Source organism: Corvus cornix, chromosome 2, assembly GCF_000738735.6.
Source record: "Corvus cornix cornix isolate S_Up_H32 chromosome 2, ASM73873v5, whole genome shotgun sequence".
NCBI classification, from domain to species: Eukaryota; Metazoa; Chordata; class Aves; order Passeriformes; family Corvidae; genus Corvus; species Corvus cornix.
Window position 1 is genome coordinate 24,347,057 of NC_046333.1, and position 17,306 is coordinate 24,364,362.

General features: G+C 36.5%; 1 protein-coding gene across 5 annotated transcripts in view; it reads right to left on the reverse strand.

The window, feature by feature from the left end:
* Positions 1-4,589: 4,589 nt before the first annotated feature.
* The window catches only part of ICE1 (interactor of little elongation complex ELL subunit 1), a 43,634-nt gene continuing 30,917 nt past the window's right edge, over positions 4,590-17,306 (reverse strand). For 4 of the 5 annotated variants that reach the window (XM_039549854.1, XM_039549853.1, XM_039549855.1 and 1 more), the window contains 6 exons: positions 15,578-15,746; positions 11,639-11,799; positions 8,807-8,997; positions 7,482-7,588; positions 6,441-6,539; positions 4,590-5,488 (listed from right to left, as the gene is read on the reverse strand). In XM_039549854.1, the coding sequence (XP_039405788.1) occupies positions 5,307-5,488; positions 6,441-6,539; positions 7,482-7,588; positions 8,807-8,997; positions 11,639-11,799; positions 15,578-15,746 (909 nt within the window). In that variant the 3' untranslated portion in view covers positions 4,590-5,306. The other variant, XM_039549856.1, reaches the window with a different exon arrangement.

A 17,306-nucleotide genomic window follows, 5' to 3' on the forward strand; every position in this document is an offset into this window, starting at 1 on the left:
TTTTCTATTAGTTATTTACATAATAAATGGATTATACATGCATTTGAAATCATGAGTTCTATGTTTTTAAGCCCATCTAAACAACTTAAAAGTATACTTATTTAGGAAAGAAGGCATTCACACTCCTTAGGTTGCTTGGTGGAGAGACAAAGGAAATGAAAAATCTGAGAATGTCAACTCTGAGAACCAGAGGGACACTGAACGTATCACCACAGAAAATGAATAGGTACTAGAACGGGCCCTTTCCCTGTATAACAGTTTTATCTGTACTATTAAGACCTTTCCACATTAATTTGATCTATGAGTGGGTATTACTGTAACTGATCATTTAGCTTGAAAAGTCTGTGTGATTTGATCCCAGTCTGCTGAAGCTCAGCTCTGAACAGGTCTGTATCACTGGACTGAAGAAGTAGTAAAATAGCATTAAGGGGTTTTTTTGGCTGTTATGGAAAACTTCAGTATTTTTACATAAATTAATTGAAACTGACCATAATGTATATCTAGATCTTAAGCTTAATCAGTGTTTTCAACTTGAAACTGTACACTTAATAAAACACACCTTTCTCACACACTGTTTCAAAGTTGTTAGTGAAAACTCCTATGTTAAATGGTGCTTTGAGCAAGAAAAATATAGTACAACATAAGCCTACACAGGCCACAAAATAATGATCAGATTCAAAATACTGTCTTTAACACATTTTTTAATGATATGGTTAATGGATCCATTGCAATGCATCACAAATTAAAAAGATAGTAATTTAGATATGGAAAAACATAAAAAGTGAGAAAGAAATAAGAATAAAACACGTTATTTTCTATCATCATCTACAGCAAACTGGAACTGAAGTTGTTTTGACTATATGGAAAATCACAAGAAACTGTTTTGAGTTAAATGAAATAATTTTACATAAAACAAGTTGTGTGTATTTTATTAAAATAAAATTCCCTTCAGAATTCTTAGAGAGGAAGTGTTTGCTCCTCTTTGTACCTTCATGGCTAAGTAATTCACATTCATTTTCAGTTCATGGACCTTGTTTATACGCTGCCTACATGCTGTTTTGCTTTTTGGGTTTAATGGTAGAGTGAGCGAATCACATAAAACCTCTAGTGGGAAATCCTGCCAGCTTGCAGAGAAAATGTACCAAATGAGAAAATAATATGCCAGATCTACAGACAGGCTGATTGCCTAAGAAGCATCTGTCTCTATTTTTGCTCATGTTTATTGAAAAGAAGGGGCATATGGATGGCCAAAAAGACTCATCATTTTTTTAACATATGTAGGGATCATGTCTTCATCCAAGACTTGCTTTTGGGGCAATATTCTAGCAGTTATGAAGTTGGCTACTAATATTGAAGCATAGAAGCAGTGAGCAATTTGTCCCTAGCATACTGTGATTAAAAAAACACCCCCAAACAAAATCCAAACAGGTTACTGCCTGTGCATTCAGTAATGAATCTACCATCATCAAAAGCTTTCTGGGGACAGGCTTGTGACTGTATGTGAAGCCCAAGGAGACAAGTTGTGCCAAGTACTGGACTTTCTCCTACTTGATGCTTAAACCATGTCAGAATTCATTCTCCTCTAGTCAAAGCATGGCAACAAGATGCAGATTTTATTTAGAAAACAGAGGCCATTTTCAGTAGCAAACATTTAGACATCTCTAGGGTGATGTGGCAGCTGAAGGAATTGGAGCCATCTGAGACTAAAATTCAAAATAATCAAAACCCAGGCCACTTGCATAAATAGCTCCCTTATTTTCTTTCTAACTCCCATTAGCTACCTATTTGTTTCATTAAGCTTCAGAATGTTTTTTTCAAAATTTCAACTCAAATAGTCCAAAAAGGAATTTCATAAAGCGAGTTGCATTAAATTGAGTGTAATAGGTTGACTCAGAAATCCCAAAATCATTAACATTTCATGAATTTATAAACCCCTGAAACAAGGTTCAGAATTTTGCAAATTAGGACTTCAGCCTATTCCGGCCAGCAACAATGTCATTACAAAGCCTGTCTCTGAAGAAATCCTTCCTGCTAGTTTGTCGGTCTTTTGAGAGTAGTCTCTGACTTGTCTTGAAGTGAAAAATGATGTATAGTGGGAAGAATGTGAGCTAAATGGTGATACTCCAAAGTGTTCTAGCCACCTAGTTTCAGCTTCTTTGTAACAAATCTTTAAGTTTTCTTGATTGGTTTCCATTCATCCATGTGGTTTCATCAATTAAAGCAGAGTAGAGCATGTAATTCATTAGTCATTTCAAACTGGAAAACTTGCAACTGCTTTGGTCTTACTCTAGTGTCCAGTTCAAAAATCCTCTTTGTTCAAAACAGGCACCTAAAAGCAGAAGCTAGGAAAGACCATACATCTGTTTCAGAGGGTTTGATAAAATAATTAGAGCTTAATTTTAAGCAATCTAGAGTCCAACCTTCTTTCTTTTATGAAGACAAATCATTCACACTGAAAAAGATTTGCTACTATACCTAAGAGAGGCAAAATCATCCTGGAAAATACCCTAGTGGTCTAACAGGTAGCCTAGCTCAAAGATGATGCTTTTTGTGGAAACAAAGGTATGTATGTCCAAAATTTGTATTCCAGCAAGAGATAACTGAGTAAACAATCAAATGATTCTGCTAGTACAACATGTTAGGATTCAGACACTCTAAAAATGACTTCTAGTATGAAGGCAACTAAGCAAGTAAAATAGGTAAATAAAATTTTTCCGAGAACAACTTATTCCAGCATCTTCTTCATCTACACACAGGCAAAGTTATACTGCTCTCCAAAATCTATGACAAGTTTCTTTTCCTGGAATAAATAGGTATCAGGGATTTTTCAAATACCAAAAAATACAGTTATGAAGTGAGAAGCCTATAGTCAGAATTACTCTTATAAATAAACTTTTATACATGTTTACTGTCTCCTGTATTTGAGTCAGGAGAACTGCTAGAGCTGAGTATTTTAATCTGACATTTTGACTGCTAGCATTTTGTCTAGCCCTAGATTGTTGACATTAATGCCTTAGCAGTTGAGACGGCTTTTCATGTTTTAGTTTAGGAATATGAGAAGGCATGGAGGAAGTGAAAACCTGAACATTTCCTGATAAACGTAGTTTTGGACAAGCCACATGCTCAATATTTGTGTAAGAACACAAAAAAGCAAAACTCTGCAAATGATGATAGAAACCTGAAAATCCATTTTAATGGGCTATTTTGAACGAAATAGGATTGTAGTATTTGGAACACGTATCAAGATGGATAAAGCATTCCATGTACTGAAAATCACTATCCTTTATGGATATTAACATTTTACAGGTCATTAAATATGGTAAATTTGACACTGTGTATGGGAGTTACAAGTATTTTTTTATGAGAGATGAGTGATTAGTATTTAACAGAAGCAAGCAACTTCTATTTTTACTTTTTCCAATGCAGTTTGATTGGGCAGTAGAGAGGAATACAGAATTAAAATCAGTTTCATGTTTGCAGTACACACAAAAATTATTCTTACAGATACATAAGCAGAACAGAATATTTTTCATGAAAATGCTTTTGAGGGTAGGTTGAAATTTTTTATTTTTTAAAAATTTGTTTCCAGATTAGTATAGCTGTAGATTTTTGGTCTTGGAAAAATTCTGGTATTTCCCCTGTGAATCTCATATACTTCAAGTGCCACTGTTTTGTAAAAATTCTAAAGGAAATAGGTTTTTCTATTTGCTGTGAACATTTTTGGGTTGCAATATTTTTTGCACTGAAACATCTGTGATCCTTTACTCACTTTGTTCCTTTGTTTTTTCATTTGTTCTATTTCCCATTTCCTTTAGTTTCCAGATTTATGATCAATACCTTTATTGTCAACCTGTGCTCTCTTGTGTCCTTCTTCCACTTAAGATATTTTGTGCTCATTTTAGTGCAAGAAAGGTAAATGAAGGCTACACATAAAATCCCCAAAGCCTTCACAACCCAGTGTCCCAGAAATCATACAGCCTCAACCTGAGGCAAATTAATTTATAAGAGTCCCTACTGAAAGCCTTCATGATAGACATCTGTAGCAGTGTCTGCTGTGCACAGGCATCACCAAGACTACTAGACTATCTTTCATTGACTGAGTTGTCTGTGGTAAACTCACTGAAGTCAATTCAATGTCCAGAGTGCTAGCAGCTATAGCTGCAACTGAAATCAATGGCCACTTTGCTCTACACAGTTTCATCTCAGAGGAAAGAAACTCTCAGAGGGCTAGGAGATTGCACTGGTAGTCATACTTGGAAGAGGCACAAAAATCACGATGCATATCAGCACCACAAAACTGTCAGAATCTAGGTCCCATTACAATAAGAATCTGCATTAGCAAAGCTCACCCCTTCATATGGGCACAACCACAGAGTGAAAATAGAAATTTTCAATAGTTTTTAAAAACTACCTCCCAAGCCCCCAAAGCATACCAGAAACTTTTGGAGAGATGTCCAGAACCGCAGTGTTATGGGCAATTCATTCAGTGAAATTACCTCAACAGGTAATTTCCTGCTGCTCCCCAATATTTATATAAGCTAGAAACACAGTTAATTCTGTGTTATTTAAAAAGATCACTAAGAACACAATGGTGTTTGTCTCTTTTATTATGAAAGATACAAAAACAGAGTCTAGTGAAGCTATCATTAGAAACATGAACTTTTTCTCAACCAACTCTCTATTTACATGTACAAAATTCCCCAAGTGGAACAATATCAAATGTGAGACACATCAAAATATACCATATATACAAGTTCAGAGATTTAGTATCTCTGTTACTCCGTACATGATGGCTACATAAAAAGTCAATTCCTACCTGTTTTCCACAAATATTTTAAATTAAGTTTATGAGACACCCCAAGCAAAATAAAGCAGAATCTGGGGAATGTTCTGCTATCTGAATGGTTACTTTATAAAAATAGTACAAAATAATAGAGCCAGGTTTTCAAGTCAGGCTGAATATTCTGTCAAATAGTCCATACTCCAAACTGATATAGGTAAAAGAATGAAAACTATTACTGATTTTTATTGTCATCACACCAGAAATATTCAGGAGTTGAAGATGTACTCATTTTTGGATCGCTAATCAGCTACTAGGAAAAGCAAGTATTTTTATTTTTTAAAAACTCTTCCTTCAAACAGAAAAGCCAAATAAAATACTAGAGCTTGCTCTGCATGATCAGACATTCTGATTAAAAACAGGAAACACAAGAAGACACACCACTTTGTATGGTTTTTAACTGGAACCAACTACTCCTTAATTAGTTAGGCACTTCTTCCTCTAGGGAAGTCCACTTCCTTACATTTTAGTTTGGCTCCATTTCACACAGAGAAGTGATTTCAGCTATGCCATTTGTGACAGCAGAAGGAATGTTGTTAAGAACTTTTGCTCTCCAAGCATGGATGGCCTCAACAATACCTTCTGGATTGCTTGAACCCAAGTCACATAGTGAATATACGGCTGCGAGCTGCACACCCCAGGGAACACCTGCAAAAAGTTAACACAAATCAGCTTAAAGAAACTTTGATATGCAAGAATGTTTTTGGGAATCTTGAATCTATAGAAACTATTATTCAAGAACTGAAAATAAAACACATCAACAGTTGTGATGCCTACCACCATAACGGAGCAAGATGACAACCTGCACACAAATTCCGTAACATCTCATTTTATACTAGCACTTTCCAATTTTCTCAATTCAGCAACTTTCCAGTATTCAAAGTGTACACAAGAGTTGAGAATCTAGTGACTTTAGTTAAGAGTAATCAGACTTAAGAAAACAGTCAGGTTTACACCGTGTCTGAAACAAACACAGACATACACTGTACACCATACACCACCAAGTTGGAAAAACTTGAGATTGCAACTTGAGATTGCAAGGAAGAGAAGTTATACAGGTGGTTCAAAGCTCCCTACCATTAACAAATGCTTCACTGCAGAATGTACTTAACATCCAGAGTAACTTAGCAATGTGAATCTCTGCTGCCCTAACTGCCTTGTTTTGTCTCATCAATAGCTTGAACTGTCTTTCTCCCAATACAAAAATTTTGTTAGTAGTAAGCTTCAGCATAAATTTCTCAGGTAAAAAATTAGTTATTACTGCTCAAGTTATGATCACCCTTTAAGTGATCTTAACTTGATCACCTTTTAAGTGATCTCTAATGCAACTGATAGGGTCTTACATGAAACAGTCCAATTCCAAGGTCTTTCCAAGATGAAAGCATCTCAGAATTGTTCTCTGTCTCAAACAGAAGGTTAATACTGTTAATAGCTCATTAACTTTGTAAGAGGAAGGGACTCAAACTGAAAACTGTTTGACCTGTTATGCACTAACATGAACTGCAAAACTGTTTTGCCATGTGTGCCTTAATTTATGTTCTGGCATTGCAGAAGTTCACATTGTGGATGTTACACTCAAGTTTCTCTAAAAAAACATTACCTTCCTCTTTTGCATGCTGTACAAACAGTCCAATTACTGAACTAATATTCTTCACTGCAGCAAGATAGCCTTCCTTCAAACCTATTTGTCCTAATCGACCTGAAAGAAAAAAAGAGTTACTACATATCTGACTATTTAGACAGTCAACTTCCTAGTTTTGTACTTCCCAATTGCCTGTTGAAGTACCTACAGATAATGCAAATTTTAACTACAAAAAAGTAATTCTTGTTACCAACTTGTTACCAACCAGGACTTGTTGTCTTGGGAACAACAGTTGTCCTATTCCTTGTGTAACTAAAGACCCCAAGTCATTTTTCATCAGATTGATTCAACCTCCCATAGGTTTACAATTTTTAAGTGTAAAACTCAGAAAGAATGCAATAAACAGTATCATATAGCCTACATACTGAAAATATTTATTGAAACTCAAATTATATCTGTTTACATCAAATGCCACCTAGATCCCAAATAAATTAATCTAACTTAAATTTATTATGGTATTAAGTTGCATATAAAACCTTATACACTTTTCTGGAGACCATATGGCATGAACCTGTGTCATGGGAGGCTTGGGTTAGCTATTAGGAAAAGATTCTTCACCCAGAGGGTGGTTAGGCACTGGAACAGGCTCCTCAGGGAACTGGTCACAGCACCAATCCTGTCTGAGTTCAAGATTTGTTCAATTTGCACAATGCTTAGGCACACGGTGTGATTCCTGGGGCTGGCCTGTGCAGGGTAGGAGTTAGACTTCAGTGATCCTAATGGGTCCCTTCCAACTCAGGATTTCTATGAATCTGTATGTAGCTACAGATTATTTCATTTTAAATACATAAAACATGTTGGTATTTGTTACCATGAATCAATATAGTATCTCTCAAAACTTAAGTATCTGCTTTCCACAGGCTGATAAACAGAAGATATCTGCATAAAGATCCAATAAAATGTAAAAATACTTCAACTCACTTTCGAGACAGGCCTGACACTTTCATAAGGACATACTTATACAAAGCAGAAGTTCAATCAAGAATTTAGATTACTTACCAATTAGCCTAAGTGTCAATGCTATAACACTATCACTAATGGATTGAGCATTTTCATGCCCCTTTCTCTTCCTTATCCAGTTATCCATAGAAGGCCAAAGCACTTTGCTGTGAAAGAAAAATGAATTTGAAAATCTGATACTGCCTGAAGGGGTGGTTATAATATTCATACAAAAATGAAGGCAAATTACTCTTTTGTTTGTTACTAACTTTAGGTAGACTGACTTCACAGATGTATATGAAATCGTGTTACTTTCAAATGTCATGCTGATATGTTCTGTAAGTTTCTCGTATGACTGAAAATTCAGTTTGTATGTTACAAGTAGGACCTGATACTTGTTTTTAAACCTAAAAGGACCCAAAGTAAGACTTTTTCAATCCTCAAAATTATGCTAATAGACCTAGTTACCTACTACCAGCACAACTCACAGACAATCACCTTGATATGGCTTTAATTAAAACTACATACATTTAACTGAAGCTAATTTGTATTAATTTTAAAAGTATTTCACCAAAAATAACTTCTTTACTATCTGAAAGTATGAAACTTGTATACAACACGATGATGATAAGTATCACTGACAATGATGATAATAAGTATCACTTATTATGTCACAAATAAACAAATGCCTACTAAGTCATGTAGCTTCTATATAGAAAATCACGGCTGTCAGATCAGTGTAGGTGTCAGAATGAAGTCTTTCAAACTAGGTTAAGTATGGTAGCAGTCCATATACTGGACCATAGGTTCAAAGAAAATTCAAAACATTGAATCTAAGTATTATAATTATTTTAGAATTAAAATCAGACTGAAATCCAGACAATACACTAATGAGTATGGATATATTTCACTTTCAGCACTGAAGCAGTGTTATTTTCATATCAGAAGTTCCACCCTCATTTTCTACTGATGGGGGGAGGGCAATTCAACAAGTTAGTTCAGAAGAAGACAATCACTTTGCTTCACTGACAGACAATTCATCTCAAAATCTTATATAGCTATTTTGAAAGCAATTCTTTACTAGAACAGTTCTAACAGGGTTCATTTCTTGGGACAGTATCATTAAGTAATACATTTTTTCATTGATCACTCCTTCTATCTTAAAATAAGGCACACAAACAAAGTAGTCTAGGTCTCATCAGGTTGAAACGTCCTCATTTCTAAGTATCTATGCAATATTTTGTTATGTTAAAAGCTAAGTCATAATGAATTTGGGAAACAAAAAACCATCAAACATCAAACACCATCAAACACCAAAACACCATCAAAACAAACCAAAAAAAACCACAAAAGAAAACATTTCAAAGAAGTGATTGCCACAATACCTTATAACATTATCATGTGTCCAATCCCACTTCAGGTGAGAGCAGAGTAGATCAACAGCAAATATATACTGCCAAGCATCTTCACTGAGATCTTCTCCATACTGCTCACTCAGGTGAAATTCTACTTTTGTACATGACTGCATTTCTAAAAGCAGGTTTGAGACCATAATACCAGCATCTAAAGATGAACTCTGAAATTTTAGAAGGTAATTATCTTAATGCATGAAAAGTTACCAGCCCAGAACCAAACTCTCTACAAATATTTGATACTGACTGTGCACAGCATCTTACACCATAAATCCAACTTTTGGGTTGAATTAACGCAAACAAATAGAGTACAAAACCAAAACCTTCAAGTACTAGGTATTTTTCCTAATGCCTTTACTAAAAGGAGAGTTTGGAAGAAAAATACCCAAACAAGAAAAACCACAGACTTTATACCCACTCTCTTATCTCCTTCTACAATTTGGGGATTTTTGTTTCTGTCAATGCAGCATTAAGATAAGAAGAGTGTTTTTCCAGTGCAAGAAGATTAGACTAATATTGTTCACTTTCTAAATAATTTTAAAATTTGTTACTCTTTGTTCTTCATTAGGGGTGAATTTGCAAGCAAATATTTCAATAGTTGAGGTAAATAAACGTGCCATGTGAAATCATTCTGATAATTAAATAGCTAGGGGAAGAAAGGAAATTTAAATACAAACATTCTTTGATTTTCTGACGTATTAAGAAAAAATGTCTAGGCTTATCACATAAACAGAATGAGTGTTTGGCAGATCTTCTCAGCACAAAATCTCATCTTAACTGGCAAGTTCTGCCATGGTGCAAGTCACTAAAATGGCACACCTTGACCAAGAAATAAATGCCCATTCCATGTGAGTTTTACTTTCATAAGTAGAATAATCTTCTCATAAAATTATATGTATAACAGACTGTTAATCACAATCTACTTGAAACTTTTACCTGTATTTCTACACAAGAGAAACAGAGCTTACAGACAGAATGATGTCATCTCTTATAATCAATATAGAAAATTCTGAGGTCCTGCTCCCCAGTTGCAGCAGATCTCGTATTTCAGAGATCCATAAATAAAGTAGGTAGTGTGAGCACAAAGAATTAGTATTTCCAGGAACATTTACTAGGACATTCTTATGTGCATCTCTATTGGCATGATATTAAAAGCTGTAACCTAATAGAATGGAGAATACAAATTCTTCGCTAAGCAGGGACTGCAGTACAGTGTAACTCTGAATACCAGAGCTTAATGCTATATCACAACTGTGATTTAATAGTAAAAAAGCCAGACACAAATCCATGCCAAATTAATTCACTCCTACACTAAAGCAGGAGGTTTAGGCGGCTGTAATTTCAGTGATACCATGTTAAATTCAGGGCTGGCTTCAGAGGTTAAAGAAAAAAAAATTATCATACAACACCTAAAGGCTATGATGACAGCAGTAAGACTAACTGCATTCCTCAAGGCAGTTGTGGAGCAGCATGTTAAGATAGGGAATAGGTGAGCTATTGTCATGGCTTAGGAATGGTATTCTCCAAATTAGTGCTCCAACTGAAACCAAGCTGCTTGCTTACTCCCTCCTCGCCCTTCCTCTTCTCTGTGGCAGGATGGAGAGGAGAATTGGAGGCACAAAATTTAAAGATCACAGGTTGAGATAAGAACAATTTACTGGAAACAGCAATGAGATAAGAAAACAAACAGTAATAGCAGCAAATACTAATGATGGAGGGTACAAAAGAGAGACTAAAAATTCACACGGAAACAACAGTAACCCAACCTCTCCCTCCACCACACTACACTGATTCATTCACCTTGGAAGAGACTCTTCCCCACATCCCTGGCAATGATGTGAGGTGGTACAGAATGAACCTCTGGGGCCTAGCCATGCCCCCTTTTGGCTGCTACAAAAATTAACCCTGTCCTGGCCAGAACCAGACAGCTATGAATCAATGATTTTGTTCACTTGGTATTTATGAAACTATTTTATTTCCAGGAAGAAAGCCTGGCATTAATATGGAGTTTTCAAAAATATGGGGCCCTAGCCTTTAAACAAACACACAAGCCTGTTACACAAACTCCTCCAGAAGCAAAACACCTCTGGCTTTCCATCTGCATGATACAAAATTGCTCCCAATGATTTCAATTTTTCCTCCTTGCAACATTCTTTTCAGGATGGTAATAGATGCCTGCTGAAAACTGATAGAAATTAAATTATTTGCCCAACAGCTCAAAGACTTGAAGTCAGCTCTCACAGATTATCCTTCTTCTAGTATCACTGGTTTTGTACGGATCACACCAACTGCTTATGAAATTAACTTCAGGTTTTTTGTGATAAACAAGTATTTACAGTCTACCTTGCAAAAAGATCGTAAGTAAAAAGAGACGGGCTCATCTTGAAATTAGCTGTAGTGATGTATTACCTGTTACACAGAGAACTACAAAAGATAAAACCAATACATATTTTAAAAAGCAACAGTACAAAGCAAAACAAAAAAACATCTCAAAGAGCAGTTCCACAGATGGAAAGAATTCCCTAGTCCAACCACACTATAGTTGAAAGTTTAAAAACAACCTTTACTTTTAATGTTCAGTAGATGGATTAGTATTTAACAGGGAAAACAAGGAAAGTATTGTATTCTAGTAGAGTCTGGACAACTAGGGGAAAAAGTCCTGAAGCGGCATTAGTTGCGCAATTGTACAGCCTCCATGGGATATTCACACCCTTCATCAGAAAAGTAAGTTGCTTGATTTGATTCAGCCAGCAAAGTGACAAATGCAGACAAAAGCTGATTACCAACAATGAAATCAGACATTACCTGTTCCCAATTGAAATAAGCACTTAAACAGGCCAGCATCTCATTGCTTGCACTCTGCCTGACAACTAATTGCATAGCTTTGTTAATTGCACCTCGGAAGACAAATATGTCAGACCATACATTTGTGATAAATAAAATCAATTTTTCTGAGTCTGGAAAGTCTGAGGAAAAAAAGAAATAACAAAGTAAATTTTTAACATTTTAAAACAACAAAAATATATATTCAGGCATTAAAAGCTAGTACCACCAGCAAGGTAACTAGGAAAAAAGGCATAGAAGTCACATCACAACTGCAGCATAAGGAAAGGGAGTCATACTAGCACATCTCAATCCTGAGACTAAAAAAGAAAAGATCCAAGAAAAAAAACAAACAAGAAACACCAGAAAAAACCCAACAAACCTTAAGTCACCTCCCCCCATCATAATTTCACTCTCTCTACTGTCATCTTTCTTACTGCACTTTAGTTCAGTAATAGTCTAATGGAGTGTTGGGGTTTTAGTTTAGTCCTAGTTTTTTTTCCTGTTAAAGGAATTTTTTCCCATATGCATGTTGCTAGGGGACAAATGGCTGTACTTAAGGAAGACAAAAGAGCTACCCACTGGGGGTGGGGTGGGCCTGGGTACTCCTTTGTTTCACCTGGGTGTGGGGTCAGTTCGCCCTCAGCCTTTGGAGAGAGAAGCTGCTGGTTCTTTTCGGCCGTTCTTTCTTTTTTTCTGCGGAGAAAGATCCCAGGATCCCCGGCCCACCTTCCCTGCCCTGCTGGAGGCCGGGCTGTGGCCACCCTGCCCTGCCACTGATTCAAGCCTTCGCTGTGTTGTAGCCGTGCTCGCCCTGCCTGCCTAGACCTCCAGGGGGTTCCCCGCTTGGATACATCACATCTGCCACCCACGATTTGTGCTCATCCCTGCCGCTCCAGCCTGCCATTCCAGCCTGCTGCTCCCAAAGGTCCAGCCGGACACTGGGGCCAGCTGTCCAGGGGTTTGTGAAACTTTTGTTCCATCCCTCCCGGGATCCCAGGCCACCAGTGCCGCGTGCTCCCCAAGCTCGCTCCGGAGCGCCCCCTGCAGCCGCGGGGGAACCATCGCACCTGCCCTGCTCACCGGGAGCCGCCAGCGCCCCTGCCGGCTGCGAGCGGAACTGCACCCGAGGGGAAAGGGCCCAACAGCCGAGAAGGCTGGGACTGGGTTTGTGACTGTTTGCTGTTACTGCCATAGTTATTGTTGTTTGTTTGACTGGTTATATATATAATAGTAAAGAACTGTTATTCCTATTTCCCACATCTTTGCCTAAAAGCCCTTGATTTCAAAATTATAATAACTCGGAGGGAAAGGGGTTACATCTGCCATTCCAAGGCAGGCTTCTGCCTTCCTTAGCAGACACCTGTCTTTCAAACCAAGACATGGAGAATGGTCTTAGAGCATTGAAACTGGATTCTTTTAGGATTAAATTAAACTGGAGGATGGACTCCAACAACCTACCTAATACATTCCAGTCACAAATAAGCACTCTCTTCACTGGACCAAACTAGAATTAGTCCAAAGAAAAACAAAATCTACAGTACTTGCTAATACCTTGAAACCATACACCTGTGAAATATATATAAATATATACATATATATATATATAAAAGCCTGCAAAGAACTTTCCCACAATTCAAATCTGATATTGCTCAGCAGTTTTCCCAGACTTTGTCAGAGAAATTATGTATTATGCAAGTTGTAAGTGAGCATATGTGAATGATGCATGCTAATATTTGTACTTCCATAGATGTAAAAATCTGTGCTATTCCCATATAATTGAAGAATCCTCATTCATTAAAGTAATTCAGAGCAAGCGTCTGACAACTATCAGTTAGAGAGGACAGTTCCAGGCCATCATTGGAAAGCTAAAAGACCCTTCTGAATACCAAAGCTGAGAGCTTCAAGGCAAAATACTAAGATAAAACATGGAGCATGTAGACTGTAAGCAATAACAAATACATTGGAATAAGTAAAAAAGTAGGTATTACTTTCATGGATGAAATGCTATACTGGAATACATATGCCTAGAACGCTATACAAAAAACAATGAAATCTGAAAAGCTAAATGTACCTTCCCTCTTCACTTCAGCGTAACTTCTACATTTTTTGAAAGACCTTAAGAACTAGAAAGCATTTCAAAATACATCAAATCAAGAAGCTTCAATGAGCACAAAGAATTTAGACTTCAATGAAGTGTCTTGGATGAACCTTCTACTCTGAAGCTGCTCATCATGTAAAGAATTTACTTTTTCCTATCAAAACGTTTTTCTATCAGGACTGTTGGTGAACTAGAATTATCGACAACTGGAATTGCCTGCCCAGGAATTTGAAACACTTATAAAATTCACTCAGTAATGAGTAAGAGTTCAAGGGGCATCAAAAAAAGAAATGTATAAAAAAGAAAAAAGGGAGGGAACAAAGGAGAGGTAAAAGGAAAAATAACCAAAAAGGTAACATATTATTTATAGTCACTTAAGGCAGAATACCTGAAAGGAGAACAGAACAAAAATTATGGACAAGTCGTCAAGACAATAGATGATGGTAAGCCTAATAGTGAATTTGGTAATTGTGTAGCTTGTGTTGCCATAATTCTGATGGGAATATGTGAAACTACATGAAAGAGAAAACCCTAAAATAAATGCATAGTAATCAAATAAAATCAAACGAATTTTAAAAAGCCTAAACAGCACTTACGATGTGTTTACAGGTGTTCCCACTCAAAAAATAACTATAAAACCACAGAACAATGACAACAGAAATTTATGCAATTCAATGTATAGAAGAGAATGTCATCCAATAAAAGTCTGCATTTAGCTATTAAAGTTTGGATCTTACACAGAAAAAGAAAGGAAAACAGGGGGAATGTTTAATATTTGCAAGAACCCACAAAAAGAAAAAGCAGTAAGATACTGCAAAACAAAAGTCTAATTGTTATTTTAGACTAAGAAAAGATATCTGACAAGTAATAGTTTCTAACATGGTGCAGTATTAAAACTATTAACATGAAAGAAGTGGAAGTACAGTTATAATGGACTGAAGGATAGAAAAACAGAGAGGAAAACAGGAATTCCAAAAAGAACTCAACAAAAAAATACCCTCAAAAATGGTAATTAAGAACAAAAAAAAATCACAAACCTTTTTAAGATTGAAAAAAAAAACCCCAACAGGAATATTATATGAAAGATATTAAGTAAGTGAAACAATCTCAAGCTGTAGCACTTTGCTTGTCAGTGCTCTCGAATTTTATTTTATTTTAATGTGAAACACAGATACCAGTATACTATTTTCAAAATTAGTGAAGTCCTTCCAAAACGAGGATTCTTAATTTAGCAATAGTATGTATGTGTTACCTTTGACCAAAAGGGAGATGGGGTAAAGGAAGGGAACCAAAACGGAAAAAACCTCCCAACCAAGTGAGAATTTGGATAACGGGAAGTAAAAAGACTTTAAGGAGGACATATTATAAAAATACCCTGGTTTTGACCAAGGTATTGTCCAGCTCCTGATACTTTTTTAAATACCTGGTTTTAAATCACACGTACTTTATGAATCAGTACCTACTCAATTAAAATAAGAAAATACTAATAGTCAAAAAAGACAAAATTCCCAGAAATCACATTATCATTTTGGACATGGTGGGGCAAAAATGAAATCACAGAGTATCCTAAATGAAATATTTCTTTGGAAAAATAAGTAGACTACTAAGAGCCCAGGTCACCACAAAACTACAGCACAGGAACTGTGGGAAGGGGAATTTCTTCTATAACAGTCTATACTTTTGCATTACAGAAAAGTGTTCTAAGGAAAACAACCCTTTAACAGGATTTCTGTTTGTTTTTACAAACATAATAATTCTGGCACGCTACAGTAAAGACACACAGCATATTTAAGATATAAGACCACTGAGCCACACTGTACCTTCTTTAAGTAGGCTATAGCAGAAAAGGCGGGCTCTTTCCAAATCTCCCAACTGTCGGCAAATTCCTGCATAGACTCTACACAGAGCCTGACTGAAATTGTAATTCGTGGCATTCTTCTGAGCCTTCAGCTTACTGAGAATAACATGCAGCAAGGACTCTGCTAAATGCTATCAGACACAAAATATATTGTTAGACCATTATATACTTAAGAATACTTGACAACATTGTAGTAGTATGACAAATAAAAAGAACTACTAGCTTATTTGCAAGAATACTGTTTGCATACATATAAAAATGCAGGAAAGTAAATCAGAGGCAATCAGTGAAAGAAAAAAGAGGGAGGAGCAGGCAACTTCCCAGAATAAATATGCCATAAACAAATGAAGAATAGGGCTACTATTCTTTGAATATAAATTGTTTAGTAATGGATTAACAACAATCTTCCTCAAAGAACAAGGAGCATAATGACAAGTAGAAGGAATGAGGAGAGGAATAATGACAGGTAGTGTAACCCAAATAACCTAATCAGAGCAAATGTAAGCACCCTGACTTAGCTACTCCGAAGATGCCACAGAAGGACAAACAGCCCATCTCCAGGTGTGAGATTTAGATAAGTTAACAGCAGTCTTTCCCCAGATCCCTGTACACACTGCAGGAGATGGGGAGATGTTGCTGACTATAGTAACATGGGACTCAATATGAGATGCAAGGAAAAAGAATACTGGTATTGTGCAGATTGTGTATGACTTACTAGGGGATGTTTAGAAAGAGAGCTAAAAGTCAGAGTATAATGAGAGAATTAGAAGCCAGGTGCTGAAGAGTACACAGTTCAGACTGGGTACCTGTGGACAACAGGGAGTCTGATGAGTGTTAGCTTTGGGAGGAACCAGAAGGTCTAAGCCAGCTACCTGAAAGACCAGGAGTCTGGGGGCCAGACACAAATCTGGACCAGCTGCTGGAGGAATGCGTGTACACTTATGTGTTTCGAAGTTTATCAGTGCGTAACACAAGTGGGAAGAATATTAGTCACCTACTGGATATACTGAGTGCCTAATGTCAGCTGCTGGAGGAATCCATATTGTCTGTACATGCATGTATGTATTTTCCACTACCAGAATTTCAATCCGATTAGCCAGACAAGGGAGTAAGAGTAGGTTGTATTGTGTGCATGTCTCTCTACTAGGAGTATGTACTTGGCCTTGCTACTGGCTGGACCTGGAAACATAAAAGCTACAAGCCTTGCTTCTGTGAAGTTACCAGACTTGACAACTCCTAACAAAGACGACCTGAGATCTTGGTAGCAGCTTCTGAGGAGAACTTAATTACCTACAAGGACTGTAACAGGACAAAATGCTGCCATGTATCGGTGAATTGCTCTGCTGTAGACTACAAATTATCTATGAGAAAGATGGTAACTGAAGTGAAATTTTTCAACACTGATGATAAGGAAGTTCTGAGAAATAAAATAAGGGAAGAATTTTCCAAAAAAAATTAAATCTAATTACCTGATGTAGAATAATAAAGGTAAACATAGAACAAAATTATATGCCTGTATTGTATATACAGTGAAGTTTCTCTTTTTTAATTTAAAAAATTAGAGTAATTTTGGAGGAACAAATGTTAACACTATCCACTTCAAAAAGTGCTGCAAAAATAAAGCGGTTTATGCATATGTCAGAAAAGCATATGTATTTATAAATGCAGTTTTGCATCTTGGACACCACTGA